At 57.0% G+C, this 18794-nt stretch overlaps 1 protein-coding gene across 2 annotated transcripts; it reads left to right on the top strand.

The window, feature by feature from the left end:
* Positions 1–4403: 4403 nt before the first annotated feature.
* On the top strand, positions 4404–17771 carry TTYH1 (tweety family member 1). Of its 2 annotated transcripts, XM_068527983.1 has the most exons (14): positions 4404–4529; positions 6830–7008; positions 8901–9012; positions 9827–10047; positions 12424–12519; positions 13800–13872; positions 14199–14274; positions 14783–14838; positions 14981–15073; positions 15332–15424; positions 16678–16820; positions 16948–16993; positions 17226–17306; positions 17430–17771. In XM_068527983.1, the coding sequence occupies exons 1-13, from the start codon at positions 4404–4406 to the stop codon at positions 17262–17264; spliced, it is 1353 nt and encodes a 450-aa protein (XP_068384084.1). In that variant the 3' UTR covers positions 17265–17306; positions 17430–17771. The 2 variants fall into 2 exon arrangements, with proteins under 2 accessions (XP_068384084.1, XP_068384083.1); XM_068527982.1 differs by lacking the exon at positions 16948–16993.
* The last annotated feature ends 1023 nt before the right edge of the window (positions 17772–18794 follow it).

Raw genomic sequence — 18794 nt, 5'->3', positions numbered from 1 at the left:
TGCAAGGATGGTACAGAGAGTTCCTGTACACCCTTGGCCCCATTTCCCCTGCTGCTAACATCTTAGATTGCTCTGGTGCCTTCGTCACAACTAATGAACCTAGATTGATGCCCTGTTGTTAACTACAGCCCATATTTTATTTGGAGCTCCTTGGTTTTTACCTGTGTCCTTCTTCTGTTCCAGGACCCCATCCGGGAGACCACAGGACATTTAAGCTCCTGAGGCTAGCCTTGGCTCTGACGGTTTCTCAGCCTTTCCTTGTTTTGGATGAACCTGGCAGCGTTGAAGAGGACTGGTCAGGTATTTTGTAGAATGTGCCTACCTTGGGGTTTGACTGATATTTTTCTCATGATTAGACTGAGGTCCTGGGTTTAGGGGAAGCAAACCACAGAAGTAAAATATCATTTTCCTCACATCACATCAAGGGTACAGACTAGCAACATGACTTTGATGCTGACCTTGAACTCCTGGCTGAGGCAGGGCTTGTCGGGTTTCTTGACTACAAAGTTACTCTTTTTCCCTCGTTTTTGTGCTGTTCCCTTTAGAAGGATGTCATTGTGCTCAGCCCACACTTAGGGAGTAGGGAGTTATGCTCTACCCTTGAGGGTAGAGTAGCTACATAAATTATCTGGAATCCTTCTGCATGGGAAATTTGTCTCTTCTCTTCCATCTCTTACTTTATTCACTCAATTATTCATATCATTCTGGACTCATGGTCATTTCTTTTTTTTTTAACATCTTTATTGGAGTATAATTGCTTTACAATGTTGTATTAGTTTCTGCTGTATAACAAAGTGAATCAGCTATACGTATACATATAACCCCATATCCCCTCCCTCTTGCGTCTCCCTCCCACCCTCCCTATCCCACCCCCTAGGTGGTCACAAAGCACCGAGCTGATCTCCCTGTGCTATGCAGCTGCTTCCCACTAGCTATCTATTTTACATTTGGTGGTGTATATATGTCCAGGCCACTCTCTCACTTTGTCCCAGCTTACCCTTCCCACTCCCTGTGTCCTCAAGTCCATTCTCTACGTCTGTGTCTTTACTCCTGTCCTGCCCCTAGGTTCTTCAGAACCATTTTTTTTTTTTTTAGATTCCATATATATGTGTTAGCATGCGGTATTTGTTTTTCTCTTTCTGACTGACTTCACTCTGTATGACAGACTCTAGGTCCATCCACCTCACTACAAATAACTCAATTTCATTCCTTTTTATGGCTGAGTAATATTCCATTGTATATATGTGCCACATCTCTTTATCCATTCATCTGTCAGTGGACACTTACGTTGCTTCCATGTCCTGGCTATTGTAAATAGTGCTGCAATGAACATTGTGGTACAGGTCTCTTTTTGAATTATGGTTTTCTCAGGGTATATGCCCAGTAGTGGTATTGCTGGGTCATATGGTAGTTCTATTTTTAGTTTTTTAAGGAACTTCCGTACTGTTCTCCGTAGTGGCTGTATCAATTTACATTCCCACCCATTTATTTCTTATTTGGGTTATAATCCAATACTACTTTATCGTGTTGCTCTAATTATAGGCCTGTCTCTTTTTTTTCTCAACATTTTAGTATGAAAAGTTTCAAACAGACAAAAAAGTTGATAGAATGTTACAGTGAAAAAAAACAAATAATTTAATTATAAAATGGTCAAAGGACCTGAACAGACAAGTTTCCAAAGAAGATTTCAGATGGCAAACAGGTACATGAAAAGGTATATATGTATGTTGTGTGTGTATAGATATAGATATATAGATATAGCTATATATATATATACACACATATACATATATAATCATTAGTGTACACCTTAAACCTACACAGTGTTATATATCAATTATATCTCAATAAAGATGGAAAAAATAAAGAATATTACAGTGAATACCTAGACACCCACCACCTAGATGCTACCATTAATATTTTGCTTTATTACATATCTATCCCCCTGTCAACCCACCTTATTTCTTTTTTGATCCATTTCAAAGAAAACTGCAGACACCACTGAATTCCCCCCCCCATACTTAAGCATGCATATCATTAAATAGAGTTCTTTTTTCCCCCGAGGCAAAATTTGCAGTGAAATGCAAAATTTGCACAAATCTTAAGTGTACCACAAGTGCCACCCAAAACCTTATCAAGATACAGAACAATGCCATCACTCCTGAAAGTCCCCTTGGCCCCCTTCCCAGTCAGCCCTGTCCCCACCCTCCCAGAGGCAACCACTGTTTTGATTACTGTTGCCACCATAGATTAGTTTTGTCTGTTCTTGAACATCACCTAAGTGGACTCATACCATATATACTCACAATCACCTCGTGAACCTGATGAGTCTCCCAGAATTTATGTCATGGGGAGCACATGTGAGTTCTTTAGCTGGGACCTGCCCTTGTCTTTTGTCAAGAGGGGCTGGTCAGGAGGCCTTCCTGGAAGAGGCGGCATTGCTGCCTCTCTCTGGCTTCCTTCCTGCCTCTCTGGGCTGCTCCTTCTCAGCTTCTTTGTGGGCCCATTTCCCTCCGCTTGCCCCTTCCACGGCAGTGCTGCTCAGCGTCTGGCTAGACCAGAGCTTACAAAACAGCCAGCACCAACCCACGGACAGGTTTTATTTGGCCCACACAGTATTTTTTTTGTATTTGAATTAGCTTTAACATTTAAAAGCTGAGGGATTTTGCTTTTAAAAATATCCAGATTTCTGTCGTCTCTTGGAAATTTGGAACATCTGGCGATGCTGTGTCCCTCTCCCCACATGGCAAGAATTGGCTGAAACGAAATATCAATAGCAACAACCTGTGCTCTGAGCCCTCCCCCACGCTGGGGGTGGGGGTCCTAACGCACCCAAGCCCTGAATTAACACCTATAGAGTTTGGGATGGTATTGGAACGGTAGTCAGCCAAGAACCCTGGAAATGCTCAGGGACCACCCTGGAATAGCCATTCGTCTTCCCCAGGAGAAGCAGACCCAGGAAACAATGGCAGGAGGTCAAGGAGAACAAATCTCTAACAGACAGCATCTCAGATCTCCCATTCATCAACATAATCCCTGTCGTCACCATCATCACCTTCATCCTCCTCCTCCTCATCCACACCGTCGACATAATCACTCTCATCACCACCCTCATCATCACCTTCATCATACCATTGTCACCATCCACAGCACCATAATCTTCATCATTGTCATGACCATCATTATCCCTAGGACCATCACTACCACCATTATTTTTCTCCCTAGTAATGAGATGGGCAACTACCCCCAGCCCTTTCTCACCAATCGGGAGCAAAATATTGGGATGAGATGGGCAGAGCACTGTCTCCCCTTTCTCCCCGCTGCCCATCAGATCCCCCCCCAAGGGAGGCCATGTGTGGGGACGCCAGGTGGCGAAGTCTAGCCCAGCTCCACAGGGGTGGGGGAACCCCTGGGGCAGATTCCTGGGGACCTTAGTTTGAACTTCAGCAGTGACTGGCCGGGTGGTGACGCTGGAACAGCCAGGTCCCCTCTACTTCCTCCACTACCAGTGCGGTATCAGTGGGTTCCTGTGAGACTCAGCAGAGGTAGCGGCTGGAAAAACACTTTGTAAACCGTAAAGTGAATGACAAGGGCAGGTGGATCCTTGTATACATTGAAGTCTTTCTTAATCAGTTTAGGGAGGTTCTTTAACGCATGGGAGGCATCCTTATAAAGATGGGAGGGGGTCCCCCAAATAGATGAGCAAGTTCTTCTTGGAGTGGGAAGAACCCTTCTGCACGTGCCAGGGGTCCTTACTGCAGACATGCGGGTGTACATTCTGGAGTGGTCTATACACATAGGGAGGTTTGTGTCTAGAAGCTGTGTCCTTATACAGATTTTTTTTTTTTTAAGTGGGAGAAGGCTTTTAACCCACATGGAGGCGTCCTTTACAGGTGAGCGTACGCTTACAGAAGTGAGGGGTTTTTATTGATGCAACTGACCATGATTTGTAACTGATCATTATTTGTAAAATGCTGCGCAAACACTAGCGACCTCTGCACAGACACGAAGGTTCTTCCTAAAGATAAAGGGATCGTTATGCTGTGGGGTGATATAACACTATGAGCGGCCTTCTACTGGATGTCGCTGTTCAGCCGAGCTCTGTTGGGCCGCCTATGCGAGCAGCGTGGTACCTGCGCGGGGGCCGCAGGTGGGAGCCGCCACCGAGGGGGCGCGGGGAGCCCGACTCGCGGTGCGGCAGTCCCCCCCTCGGCCGCCAGGGGCAGCACCATCCCTGCCCTGCCCGCGCCGCCCCCCTCCTCCCCCAATCTCCGCCCCCCACCCCCTCCCTCCCCCCCTCGCTCCCCTGAGCCCCGCCAGACCCCGCTCAGCCCGCGCCCCGCTCCGCTGCCGAGGCTTTCGCAGGCCCAGCGTACGCCCCGCTGAGCCCTCCCCCGGGGGCCATGGGGGCGCCCCCGGGCTACCGACCTTCGGCTTGGGTGCATCTGCTGCACCAGCTGCCCCGCGCCGACTTCCAGCTCCGCCCGGTGCCCAGCGGTTTCGCGCCCCAAGAACAAGAATACCAGCAGGTGGGCGCGGGCACGGGGTCCTGGGGGCGGGGGCTGGGAGCTGGGTGACAGATTCCTGTGTTCTCTGGGGGTGGGAGCCGGGCCGGGACTTTGGGGTACCTGAGGGAGCAGGAGCCTGGCGTTCCCGTACCTGGAGGTTCCCCTGGGACAGGCGCTGGGGAACCAGACCCCTTGCTCCTTAAATAAGGGAGGGCTGGGGCCTGGACCCCTGGATCTCAGAGGAGGGAGGGGACTGGGGGCCCTTGGATTCCCGGGTCTCTGAGAGCTGCGCGGGAAGCTAGGGTCATCAGGGGGATAGGTCCATCGTGTCCTAAAAGACGACCCCTTCCCTCATGGGATCAGGGCAATCCAGTTAAATACGTCCCAGTTCAGGTGGGACCCAGGAGATAGAGGAGCTGACATGGAGAGGAAAAAAGCTGGGGGATGCCCTGATTCTGGGACGGGATTGAGACCTGAAATGGGGAGCGGGGTGAGGGGTTTTAGGGCTGGAGCTGGGAAAACAGGGGAGGCGCTGGGAGAGACTTCCAGCCTGTCCCAGGACGGAAGGGGCAGGCAGGCAGGTCGATGGAGGGGGGTGAGGATGAGGTAAGGTGTGGGGACTGGAGAATGACAGAAACGGGGCCAGAGGGTGGGGCTGGGTGGGAACCTTAAGGAAGCCGGGGTCCCTGGGGAAGGGGGCCCAGCCTGGGTCAGCTCCAATAGGGGCGAAAGAACTGTCCCCTGACCCAGTTTAATTCAAGTCCTTGACTTTGAGATTAATGAGCAAGGCTTGGCTGAGCTGGGGATGGGGTAGGGGGTGGGGAGGATGGTGGAGCCCTGGGATGGGTCCTGGGCCCTGCCTGTAAGGTCTGAGCCCCTCGGATCTGTCCTGGGGGGCTCCCGGGACAGGGGGCTGGGGATTGGCAAGCTGAGAAGGAGGGGTTCCCAGGAAGGCAGAGAGGGGGACGTGTGCTGTATTCTGAGCTATTTGGGTCATGGCTGGGCTGAGCCAGCCGTAAGAAGCTCCTCCCTGCCTACTCCACGCAGCTCTGTCCCCACCAAGCGGGGACTGCCAGCCCCTCTACCACAGCCTGCGGGTTACACAGTGGCAGCCTCCAGAGCCAGTACTCGGCCACCTGCTCTCGGCCAAGGAGACCTCCCCACACGGATGCCACGCGCGGGGCCCCCACCCCAGCCGCCGCCAGAGGCACCCAGGGAGGCTCGCTCTGCCCCCGTCGACAACAGTCAGGGTGACAGTGCTGGGACACACACCCAGGAGGGGACAGCTGGGAAAATAATCAGGGACTGGGTGCCTCCGTGCTGGGGGGACACGCTCACACACAATTAGACACACACTCTCACACGTGCATTCACACTCACGCACATATACACGCTCACATATGCACACATACACACCCACATACAGATAACACGTGTACACACCCATATACTCACACTCACATGTATACGCCCACACCTTCACATTTACACACACATTCTTGCACTCAAACGCTCACACACATGCATCAAGTATACACACATTCACACACTCATATGTTCACATACACACATTCACACATACATTCACACACTACCTCTTTCCCTCTCTCTCTCTCTCTCTCTCTCTTTCCCCCCCCCCATCCTCCTCTCGCCCCTGCTCAGTCTTCACTCTCCCAGCCTCCCGGTCCCCATCTCTGAGTTGCGCGCGCACGCACACACTGTCACGGAGGCTGTCACGCCCCCTCCCCCTGAGTCCCTGGGTGACAGACTCACACTGCGGTGGGTGTGCAGAGCTCAGCATCAGGGGAGGGGAAGCAAACAGTGAGTGGGGAGGACCAGCGCGGGGGAGGGGGGAGGGAGTAGGAAGCCTGCCACCCCCAACCTGGCACACATCGCCAGGAACAGGTGCCCCCTCCCGACCCCTGATCCCACAAGGGTCTGGGGTCCGGGTCTTGCCATGTCCTTGGATGGTGCTTCATTCCAACTACCTGGTTTTGGTGAGGAGAAAACCGAGGCTCAGAGAGGGGAGGGCCCCTGCCAAAGGTCACACAGCCTTTGGAGGGCAGAGCAGAAGTTGAACCCAAGACTTGGGCCTCCTAGTTGGAAGCTCCCTCCAGCCCCAAGTCCCAGAGCCCTGGCTGCCAGCCTGGGAGGGTCTGGGAATGCCGTCTTTGCTCACAAACCTGAAAACCATGGCTTGGGCTCGGCCCCCCAGCTAGCCAGGGACGCCTTCCACCCAGAGATCCCAAACCCAGAACCTCCAGCCACACAGGGAGGGAGCCCGGAACCCCTGTGATGCCTGATGTCACCCCCTTTCCCAGGCCCTGTTGCTGGTGGTGGCCTTGGCAGGCCTGGGCTTGGGCCTGAGCCTCATTTTCATTGCTGTCTACCTCATCCGCTTCTGCTGCTGCCGGCCCCCAGAGCCGCCCGGGGCCAAGAGCCCTCCGCCTGGGGGAGGCTGTGTCACTTGGAGCTGCATTGCTGCCCTTCTCGTCGGCTGGTAATGGGGCCCCAGGGTGGGTGGACACTGGGGATGGGGCTCCCCAAGCTCTCTATCAATCGTTCTTCCTGGTGGTGTCCCAGCAGGGGAGAATTGCTCCCATTTGATGGATGGAGAAACGAAGGTCAAGAGGAGAAGTGACTTCCGAAGGGCAGCCAGCCTGGCAGGATGGCCTAGGGGTTAAAGGCTGGGCAGTCAGACTGCCTGGGTTTGGTTGCTCTGCTGTGGAACAGCTGTGTGACCTAGGCGAGTGGTATAGTTTCTCCAGGCCTCGGTTTCCACATCTCTAAAATGGGCACTGTAGTCACACCCACCTCCTAGTTGTGTGATTAAATGAAATGTACAGTGCCTGGTTCACAGCTGGACTCCATAAATGTGAACTAGGGATGTCATTCATTAACTCATTCATTCATTCAGCAGCTATTTCCTGAGTACCTACTATGTGCCAGGAAATACCAAGCCAGACGAGGTCCCTGCCCTCATGAAGCTGATGTCCCGGTCAGGGACAGTAAAGGGATATTTACAATCCAGGAGCAGCCCTGAGCTGGTCTAACTCCTTCCCACGGTAACCCTGCTGGATTCAGAGTTGTCACAACCAGTTTTCAAGAGGGAGGCTCAGGGAGAGGCAACTTTTCAAGGCCAGGTGGGCCAAGTGGAGATTCAGACCCCAAAACCCCTAGGAGCCCAGGGACCACCACCTGGGACACCCTCAGGGGTGGGAGGAGCAGGGCACGTGAGGGCGCACCATTTACCAAGAGCCAGCTCTGAGCGCTGCCCCTCCCCGGCAGGGCAGCACCCACCCCTCAGGGCAGATCTGGGCACTCAGGACCTGGGGCTTGGGGGCGGGAAGGGCGGGCAGCAGCCGGAAAGCCGCTAGCGCTCCCCCCACCCCCGCCAGACCGGGCTCCGCCACTGCGGGAGAGCAGCAGTGTGGGGGGGTGTGGGGGTGGAGGTGGGGGAGGGGGACCGGGAGTCCCAGGATGCTTCCTCTTCGGGCTCTCCTGAGCGGAGGGGGGCGGGGAGGCGGACAGAGGCCCTGTGCGGGAGAGACACGGCCAGCCCCCGTGGCCGGGGAACAAGAGCAGCTTTGTAGCCCTGTGAACAATGGGTACGGGCGCTGGAGCCGGCGCCGTCGGATCCCAGGGCAGGGGGTGGGGGCCTGCGGAGCGCGGGGCTGGGAACTGCGAGGGCGTCCGGGCGTCCGCCGCCCCGCTCCAGGCCTGGCCCCCCTCCGCGGAGGGACCCAGTGTGTTGCGGAGGGAGAGGGAGGGGGCCCGTATTCAGGCCCCACAATGGAGCTCTGTGTGCCGGCAACCGAGGGGCGGGGGCGCCCGGCTTCTGGCCCGTCGGGCCCACATTCCCTTGCTTCCCTCCCAGCCGTCCAGAAGCTTGGGTCCTGTGGGTGGGGGGAGGCTGGGAGCTCCAGGCTTGGGGTCCCCCAGGAGTTGGTGGCTCCGTGGAACCCCCCAGGAGGCGGGGGAGGGGACGGCTGCATCCTGAAGGGACAGGTGCTGAGGACCCCGGATGCTTGGGGAAAGGATGGAGGGCCTGGGTGTGGGGTGGCAGTCACTAGGCGGGAGGACTTTCCGTCCTGGGGCTGGGCATGGCAGGGTTTCACTCCGGGGAGGTGCGAGTTAAATCTGGGGGCCCGTTCCCCTCCACCTCTCCACCCACCATTAGCATCACAATGACGTCCCTGGGCCGGGGGAGTGAGACCTTCCCGTTACCTTGGCAACTGGTGGGGGCCAGGCTAGAGACGTTCCTTTCCCACGATGGGCTGGACCAATGGGATGGGGTGGGAGATGGGATTGGGTGTGTGAGGAGGTGGGGGGAGCGTGGCGGCCCCCAGGGTCCCAGGACCGGTTGTGATTTCCCTTCCCTCCTCCTCTTAGCGCTGGCATTGGCATCGGTTTCTATGGCAACAGCGAGACCAGTGATGGGGTGTCCCAGCTCAGCTCTGCACTGCTGCATGCCAACCACACACTCACTGCCATTGACCACCTGGTGAGGGGCCAGGCACTGGCCAGACCCCAGACCCACACCCAGACTGGTTCCCCACACCTGGGCAAAGGGCCCCCTCCCAGGGAAGCAGGGTCTAAACTCAGAGCCAAGACCCCAGACCCAGAATGTCAGGTTCCAACATGCAGATCTCAGACTGTATGCCCAACCCCCAACCCTGACTGCAGATTAGGGCCTCACACATGGCACCATCAGAACCTTAGCCCAGATCTGGGATTCGAGCCTAAATCACACGCAGCCCCAGCCTTGGACTTCAGCTCACAGCCCAAACCATTCAAAGACCAAACACCAAAACCCAGCCCCTGCCCTCAGGTCAGATCCAGGACGGAGACCTGATCCTTGGCCCGGGTGCAAGGTTAGAGACCTCAGCGCTCAGACCCAGGACTCAGACGAGAAGCCTCACTCTGATCCGCAGCCCCAGGGTTCCAGACCCGGGGCTGAGACCCAGCCTGACCTCAGACCTTAGATTTCATGTCCAGTTGCAACCCTGGAACCCAGACGTGAGACCCCAGACTCAGGAAGGCAGATGCCAGCGTCAGACCTAGGATTCCAGACTTAATCTCAGTCCTGGGGCTCCAGCCACGGACCTCTCCGAGCTCCTGACAGAAGCCACAGGACTGCATGAGCTGGACCTCAGAGCCCCTTCCTTCCCTTCCTCAATCGTCAGATGCCCTAGCGCTCAGATCTCAGATACCCGCCCCTGCTCGCTCCTACTTCGCCCCCCCCCAGCCCTGTCGCCCAACCCCTGGCCACCCCAGAGAACGCCCTCCCCCGACTCCAGGCCCACCCCTGTGCGCAGGTGTTGGAGATGGTGGAGAGGTTGGATGAGGCCGTGAGGACAGAGCTGACCACTCTGGAGGAGGTGCTGACGCAGCGCACGGAGCTGGTGGCGGCCACCCGGGGGGCTCGGCGGCAGGCAGAAGCCGTGGCCCAGCAGCTCCAGGGGCTGGCCTTCTGGCGGGGAGTGCCCCTGAGCCCCCTGCAAGTAGCCGAAGATGTGTCCTTTGTGGAGGAGTACAGGTAGGTGACCGCTCTTCTGCTCCGTGTGGCAGGGAACCCCTGCCTGGGTGATTGTGCCCCCAGGGGACCTTGGGAGACATATCTGGGTGTCACAGCTGGGGGAGGGTATGTTACTGGCACCAGGTGGGCAGAGACCAGAGATGCTACTGAATATCCTACAATGCACAGGACAGCCCCCGACGGTAAAGGATTATCTGTGCTAAGTGCCAGTAAGTGACAGCAACCCTGGCGTAGAGAGAAGGACCCAGTGATCCCGTGCCCACTCAAGTATTCATCCATTTACTCCCTCCCTCAATGTACTCACTCCTTCATTCATCCATCCTTGACTCAGCCATTCATCAAGTCACTCTTGCACTTCACTCATTGAATCTCAGACTAACTAGTTCACTCCCTCGGTTGTCCATCTGACGCGTGTATCCATCCAACAGATATTTATTTACACCTTCTGGTGAGAGAGGTGTACCCAAATGGTCAGGACCATGAGCTCAGACGGCCACTCCCTAACCACGTGATCTTAAACAAGTTACATGCCAGCTCTGTGCCTCAGTGTTCCCATCTGGTACCCGTGGCAATAATGGGTAGCAGTACCCTCATTGGATTGTGGAGGATCTGTTGAGTCATTATCTGTCAAGTGCTTACAGGGGCGACCAGCACACGTTATATAGGTGTCTGTAAAATATGGGTTTTTTTAAGATAGAGCGGTGAACAAAACAGAGGGATTCCTGCCTGCCTCACAGTGGGCGGACCAATAAGAAACAAATGCATGAATGAGATATTGTCTGTAAGGTGGTGAGTGTTGAGAACTCTGGAGAAAATTAGGTGGGAGACGGGAACGGGATGGTCTGGGGACAGAGGATGGCAGTTTTGGGGGGTCATCCGAAAGGCCACACTGAGAAGGTGACATTTGAAGGACATCTGGGGCGGCCATCTTTCCCAGCAGCCAACATGACGGAGTCCTCATTGCTTCGTCCGCGAGGAATTATTTCTTTTGTTCATCTGACAACTGAGGGTCCCAACCAGACATGGGAGCAGAGACAGGGAAGACTTGGTCCTGGATTCTGTGCTCCAGGGGGAAGGCAGACCTGGGCTGAAGCAGTCCGCAATGAGGATGCCCCCTGCAGGGCGTCAGACAGGCCTGGGTCCCAGTGAGTTCAAGTTCTGGGTTCTGGCCAAGCTCAGGGGTGCAGGCCCTGGGCCTCAGCCCTGTTTCAGGGGGGCTGGGGGGTGACTACACCCGAGGGAGGCAGACCCATCGTTAACAGGAAGTAGCTTCTGGAATGCACCAAGACGAGAGTGCCTGGCACTTGGGAGTCCTTCAAGGAACACGGCCGGTTTCCTGGAAGGAAATCGGGGCCCCCAGCGGGAGAGCTTTGCTGGGGGAGTTCTTGGTGGCTTAGGGCAGAAGTGCCACCTGCCCCTGACGGAAGTGAAGTGAAGCTGGGGCACGAGAGCTGGCGGTGGGGACATGGGGAGCAAAGGCCTGGAGGTCAGCTGGAGCCAGTGGGCCCAGCTTCTCCTTCCCGGGGAGAGCCTGACCCTCCAGCCGTCCGGGAAAGAAGGGCACAGTGAGTCCCCACAAGGGTCTGCGCAGAGGCTACCACGGAGGGGGGCGGCGGTTCCCTTGCCGCTCTGGCGACGTGGGGATCGCTGAGAGCGATGCTGTTTATTGAGCATCTCCAAAGTGCCAGGCACTGTGCTGTGGTCTCATGTACGTCTTCCTCTCCAACCAGAGTGAACTGATCGTTAACTAATACCGAATTCTTAAATGACATTAAAAGTTTCCTGACGCGTGTTCAAGCTAATATTTAAGTGCGTCCATGTTGGCACTCTTCTCGGTGCTTTATGGTTTAGCCTCACGACAACCTTTGGAAGTAGGTGCTGCTGTTCTCCCCGAGTCACTGGCGGGGAAGCCGAGACACAGGAGGCGAGGTTACTGAGACCAAGTTGCAGGCAGGCAGGAAGTGGAGGGGCTGGCATTGCGACCCAGGCCGTCTGCCTGCAGACACTGAGCCCTTGGGTCGTGCCCTGTGTTGCTGAGTACGTGCCTGGGAATGAGTCCCTCTGTTCTCCAGGCTGGGGTGGAGGGGCTGGGGCCCTGGGACCGTGCCACTCGCAGGGCTCATGCGTGGTTCGGTCAGGGTACAGTCCTGGGACCTGTGCTCTGAATGGCTACAGTGGCCGGCCTCCCAATGCACCCATTTCACAGATGAGCCTGGCTGTGGCCTGGAGACTGGGCATCAGGGAGATCACATGTCCAGGCAGAGCCGGGAGAACGTGCAGGTGCTGTCACCCTCTGCCGAGTCCCGGTCTGGGAGCCTGGGCACGTGAAAGGCTGGAGTTGCTGCTTCAGCCTCACCCCTGTCACCCCCTCCCCAGGTGGCTGGCCTACGTTCTCCTGCTGCTCCTGGAGCTACTGGTCTGCCTCTTCACCCTCCTGGGCCTGGCGAAGCAGAGCAAGTGGCTAGTGATTGTGTAAGTCTGGGTGGCTTCCTGGCAGCGGCACATGTCACTGAGATCCCACAGCGCTCTTCCGAGAGGGGCCACGGTCCTTCCCAGGCCCACACTGGTTTCATTCCCTTGTCCCACGAACCTCCATGGAGTTCCTGGGCTGGGCTGGCACATAGAAATCAGGCTCAGAGCTGCCCAGGAAGGGGGCGGGCAGGAAACAGGCTGTCCTCACAGCAAGAAGTGCACCAAAATCCTAGAAAAGCAACGATAAGCAACGATTGTGCTGAGGATTGGGGTGATCACCGACCCTCTCGGTTGCCATGACAACCCTGTGAAGGAGGTGCCTGTCAGATGCCTATCTGGAAGACGAGGGCCCTGAGGCAGAAAGCTATCACGTGGTGTGGCGGAATTAAGGACCACACTCTTACTTAAAGGTTCATTCTGTATGCCCGATGCTCTTCTGGAACCCTTGCACTAACCCTATGAGGAGGTCCTTTCCTTCTCCCCATATAACAGAAAGGGAGACGTGCTCAGAGAGGTTAGGCCACTTGCCCAAGGCTGCACAGCCAGAAAGTGCTGGAGCTGGGATTCCACCTAGGCCAGCCTATCCCACTTGGAGGAGCCTTTGTATCCTCCCTGGCCCTGAGGGGGGCCACGCTTGTGCCCGCCACCATTCCCACACTCCCCCCGGGGTGAGAGGTCCTGCCATCCCATCCAGGCCCCCCTGAAGCTTGAAGATGGTAAAGCACAGTGGGCAGGGCAGGTCTGGGGCTTGGGGCCAGGCCTTCAGTTTGGCCCCCTCCAGGTGCCCTTCTTTCTTGCTGACCACCCTCCAATGCGGACCCCCCCCCCCCCAAACCCCATCCCCAGAGAAAACCTGGAAGGTGATTTCAGCCCTGGAGCTGTCTCCACTCCTGGGAGGAGGAGTCTGGGCTGAGAGGGAGGCTGACCAAGCAATGGGTGAACCTGGGAGCAAGCTCCTGCGGAATTCAGAGCAGGGAAATGGGGCCCAGGGGTGGGCGGTCCGGAGCAAGGCGGGGACAGACGCGGGCTGGATCCGGCCAGCCCCTCACCCCGTATCCTCCCCCAGCAGGGCCAGATGTTCAGTTTGACGTCAGCAGCCTCGGGTCCACACCTCTCCCCCCACAGCTTCTCTGCCCCTAGTTGTTACCCTCTTGGCTCCAGAGGTGGGTGGAGGGTAGGGCTGGGGCTGTGATGGGATTAGGGGTGGGGGGAGGCAAGAGGCGAGGTGGGAGATGAAGAACCCCAGAACCCCCAAGTCCAATCCCTCCTCCCCACCGTAGGATGACGGTGATGAGTCTCTTGGTTCTTGTCCTGAGCTGGGGCTCCATGGGCCTGGAGGCAGCTACAGCCGTGGTGAGTGGTGCGGGACAGGCCCTTGGGCTCCGAGACCTAAGGGTGCCAAAGGCCCCTAACTCCTGGATCCTGGGGCAGGTTGGGAATAAATGCCTTAGGTCCTGAGAGGAAAGACTTGGGGGCCAGGAACGCAGGTTCTGAAGTTTCCAGACAGTTTCCTAGGTCCTGAGGGACTGGACTTCTGGACTCCTGGGTCTGAGGGAGGAGGGACTGGGGGTCTGGACTCCTGGGTCTGAGGGAGGGGGGCTAGAGAGCACTCAGTTCTGTGGGAGTGTGGAATGGGGGCCGTTTCTGTTCTGAGCCCCCTTTCCTGCTGCCCCTCTCAGGGCCTCAGTGACTTCTGCTCCAGTCCGGACACCTACATCCTGAACCTGACCCGGGAGGAGACTGGCCTTGGCTCAGGTGATCGCATCTCCAGGCGCACGCCCTGGGTCCTCGGGCCTCTCTGCGCGGTCCTCCTGGGATGGGGTGAGGGTGCGCAGCCGGCAGCCAGGCCCTGCCCAGTTCCGCAGAAGCTCTCGGCACCTCCCCTGGTGCGTTGGAACAGAGGGAGGGATAAAGATGATGGAGTCAGGAGAAAGGGGTCCTCAGGCTGGAGCTGAGGGATGGGAGGATTTGGCCACTTGGAGCAAATGGGGGGAGCACAGTTGAGTCAAGGGGAGGGTGGCAGAAGCAGGGGCTCCCCGGGAGTGTGTAGATCAGCATGTTTCTGGCTGTGGCTAGAGCAGAAGGGATTAGGGGCTGGGAGGGGTGCCAGTCTCAGAATGCGAGGTCATTGGGACCGCAGGAGGGTCCTGAGCTGGGAGGGGTGGAAAGTGTGGCCTTGCCCCCTCCCGCCTTTCCCCAGGGAGGCCCCGGGGCTCAGGCTCACAGCCTCCCCCCCTCTTCCCCTCTTCCCTTGCCGCTTCAGACATCCTGAGCTATTATTTCCTCTGCAACCAGGCCGTCTCCAACCCCTTTCAACAGGTTAGGGCTGCGGGCAAGGGAACCGGGTGGAGGAGGGCGCGGCTGGGGCCTAGACTTAGGGATCCCGGGGGAGGATGAAGGCGCCAAGTGGGCTGGGGGTGTCAACCGCTGGCTCCTCCTCCCTCCCTCTGGCTTCCCGCAGAGGCTGACTCTGTCCCAGCGAGCTCTGGCCAACATCCACTCCCAGCTGCAGGGGCTGGAGCGAGAAGCTGTCCCCCAGTTCCCTTCTGCGCAGGTCGGCGGGCCGGGTGCTCCTTCTGCACCCCGACTCCCAGGGGAAGGAGGGGCGGGAACCTGGGTCTGTGGGAGGAGCCTTCGAAAAGGGGGTGGGGTGGTGGCTGTGGGTGGGGCCCTGGCTTGTGAGCCCGCAGAAAGGGGCGGGGCGGTGGCTGTGGGTGGGGCCCTGGCTTGTGAGCCCGCCGAAAGGGGCGGGGCCTGAAGAGATGGGCGGAGCCTGAAGAGTTCCTGGGATGACAACCCCCTGCCACCGCAGAAGCCTCTGCTGTCCTTGGAGGAGACGCTGAATGTGACAGAAGGAAACTTCCACCAGTTGGTGGCACTGCTGCACTGTCGTGGCCTGCACAAGGTGACCCCTGTCGCCCTCCCCGAATTCTTCTCGCAGGGGAGCCTCTGCTTAGACCCAGAAACCTAGGAATATCCTTTCTGCTTCCTGTTCATTCGTCCAGCAAGTTCTGCTGGCTCTTCTGCAGCCCCTCTGGACTGAGCACAGCTCACACTGTCACCGCAAGGCCTCTTCCCTGTTGCCTGCTTGCCTGCCCCCTGCTTGCCTGCCCCTGTCTGTCCTCCGCACAGCAGCCAACAGCCCAGTGAGCCTTTTAAGCACAATCTGATCTTCTTCCCGCGCTTAAAACCCGCAATTACCCCTGCAGGCGGATTAAGGTCTCCGGGGCCTGTGTGGTTGGCCCTGGCCGGTTTCGGCCTCAGCCCTTTGCTTCCCCCTAGCCCGCACCCTTTCCCCCAGCAGCCTGGCGGGTCTCCCAGACGACAGTCCCCCACCTCCCATCGGCCGGGTTCCCTCCTGCTGGTGCCATCTTGCTGTCGGGACCCCAGTACTGCTTTCCAAACCCCCCCTCTCTCATTAGCTCATTGTGTTCTGAAGCGACCTTCTGGGGCCTGGTTGCTGAAGTTTCCCCGGTACTTGGAGCAATGCCTGGCACAGAGCAGGCCCTCGGCCAGCCCCTGCTGAATGACTTATGGCTGGCCATTCAGGAAGTGGTGCTTCTGCCGGTTTCCGGGGATGACAGTAATGTCAGCCAGTGTTTACTGAGTGTGCGTTCTGTGCAGGCGGCAGTCCTACACCAGTTGTTCTTCTAAGCCTTGTTCTCAGTGTTGTTCTAAGCCAGCGATTTTGCCCCAGGGGACGGTGGCAACGTGTGGAGACATGTTTGGGTGTCCCGGCTTGGGGAGGGGGTGCTACTGGCATCTAGTGGCTGGAGGCCAGGGCTGCTGCTCAAGGACCTGCAGTGCAGGTGCCACCCCGTTCAGCACACACACAGTGATCTGCCCCAGTGTCAGAAGTGTCCAGGCTGAGACGCCCGGCACTCAACCAAGGCGGAGCTGCTGCGGCGTCTGGTCGTGGGGTGGGGGGGGGAGGGCTCTCGGTGATGGAGAGGAGGCCGCAACTGGGGTTCCCGCTTGCAGGTGTGATAATGACAGTGACCACAGCGCCTACCGTGTGCTGAGCGCCTTCTGCGTGCCAGGCCCTGTGCTGCGCACAGGCGACGGGAGGAAACTGAGGGACGCGTTCAGCGTTGCACAGCCAGGTGGACGGTCTGAGCCGTGTGCATTGCCCGCTGACGCCCTCTCCCCCCGCCCCAGGATTATGGTGCAGCCCTGCGAGGTCTGTGTGAGGACGCCCTGGAAGGCCTGCTCTTCCTGCTGCTGTTCTCCCTCCTGTCCGCGGGGGCCCTGGCCACCGCCCTCTGCAGCCTGCCCCGCGCCTGGGCCCTCTTCCCACCCAGGTCAGGAGGGGAGGGGGGCAGGGTCTTGGCGGAGGGGGTGGGGGAGAACCACTGAGCCACTGTTAGGGGGCAGCCTCCTGATGGACCCCCATCCTGTTTCTCTGCCACTGCCCCCCTTGCACCCCAGTGACGACTATGATGACACAGACGATGACGACCCTTTCAACCCTCAGGTATTGGACGCCTGGGTCTGAGGGGGGAGGGGCGGGGGGCCCGGACCCCTGGGTCTGAGGGGGGAGGGGCGGGGGGCCCGGACCCCTGGGTCTGAGGGGGGAGGGGCGGGGGGCCCGGACCCCTGGGTCTGAGGGGGGAGGGGCGGGGGGCCCGGACCCCTGGGTCTGAGGGCCCACACTACAAAGCCAGATTCCCTAGTCGTGCCCTCCTCGCCCCACATCTCCCTGGCAGGAATCCAAGCGCTTCGTGCAGTGGCAGTCATCTATCTGAGCCCTTCCTCCATGCCAGACTGGAGCCTGTTCCCCATCTCCGGTGAGCATCTAGAGTGACACCCCAGCTCCCAAAGCCAGCCTCTGCCCTCCCTCCTTCCCTCCCTATGGGCTCCGGGGCGGCCCTTCTGCCTGCATCTGGTCCGATCTTTGCCTCTCTCTGCAGTTCCTTCCCCAGCTGCCGGAGAAGACCCCACTAACCTAGCCTCACTGGGCTCCCACCACTAACAATGCCCTGGCTGCGGACACCTTAAACAGGACTGCCTTCCTGCCCGCCCTGCCCCCTCTATGTGTCCTTAGCCCTGGCAGTAAGTCGAGGGGGTAGGCCAGGGCCCGGAGCTGGCCAGGCAGCGGGCAGCCAGCCAGACCCACAGCCTCTCAGCCCCGAAGGGATGTGAGTGCCCCCGCCCTGCCACACCCCAGTGGGCTTAGGGCCCCTGATCTCCACTTGCAGCACCAACTTGGGAAAGGGTTGATTTGAAATAAAAGGGACGACTTTATTTTACAAGCAGCTGGGTCCTTTTTTCTCCCCTCCCCCAATCTGGCCTTGTGGTTGGGGGGATGGAGATTCTCTTCACCTCTGCTCTCGCCCTGCCTCTTGGCCGCCAGGTGTTTCCCTCCTGTCCAGGCTCTGCAGCAGTTCCAAAGGGATTGTTCTTTAAAAAAAAAAAAAAAAAATCCCCCCCACCCCTGATCTAAAAGCAGCACACGTCCTGACGCAGGAAGAGACGCATATCCCTGGAACAGAAGACACAGCCTAGAAATAGATCTCAGTGTGTGTGTACATATGACAGAAAACAGATTTCAAGTCAGGGTGAAAAGGACTGGTTTCGAAGGAATGCTGACACGATTAGCTCTCCAGCTGGAAGAAAACAGTCTACATACAATATGGGTGGAAAACCTAAATGTAGACAAGTAAAGGGACAGAAGTATTTCAAGGGAAAAGAGGAGACTTTTGTATATTGTATATCTCGGTTGGAGGGGGAGGATTTTCAGCAAGGTATCCTAAAGACTGAAAGGAAAAGATAACTTATTTGACAACTTGTGGAGTGAAAAAAATACCGTAAAGTCAAGAGGCAAAATGACAGTCTGGGGAAAATAGTTTGTTTTTCTAAAAACACACATGGCAAAGAAATAGATAATTCTTAATACATACGTATAATCTGCAAAGCTTCCACAAACCAAGAAAAAGATGACCCAACTTGAAAATAAGCATCTAAGATGAACATTCAGTGAAGTGAAAATCCCAACGCCAGTGAACAGACTAAAGGGCATTCAAATTCTAATAATTAGGAAGCGCACCGTGAAACAAGCAGAAACTTTGTTTTCACCACCCAGTGAAAAAGAATTATTATAAAATTAAAATTGTAAGATTATCATATAAGGAAAGGAGGGCTCATGTCCCGTGCTGGCCAGGATGTGGCGGAACGGCTCGTGCACCACTCCTGAGGCTATGAGCTGCAGTCCAATGAAAAAAATAGTCTGCTCACATGTGACAGACCCTTTGACCCGACCGTCCTACTTGTGGGAA

The sequence above is a fragment of the Eschrichtius robustus genome, chromosome 19 (genome assembly GCF_028021215.1).
Source record: "Eschrichtius robustus isolate mEscRob2 chromosome 19, mEscRob2.pri, whole genome shotgun sequence".
NCBI classification, from domain to species: Eukaryota; Metazoa; Chordata; class Mammalia; order Artiodactyla; family Eschrichtiidae; genus Eschrichtius; species Eschrichtius robustus.
This window is presented reverse-complemented; position numbering and strand designations above follow the sequence as displayed.

Coding starts and splice junctions, on each gene's coding strand:
- TTYH1 (XM_068527982.1), top strand. CDS start 4,404: ATGGGGGCGCCCCCGGGCTACCGACCTTCGGCTTGGGTGCATCTGCTG. Junction 10,048..12,423: donor TCCTTTGTGGAGGAGTACAG/GTAGGTGACCGC, acceptor CCCCCTCCCCAG/GTGGCTGGCCTACGTTCTCC. Junction 14,275..14,782: donor GGAGACTGGCCTTGGCTCAG/GTGATCGCATCT, acceptor TTGCCGCTTCAG/ACATCCTGAGCTATTATTTC.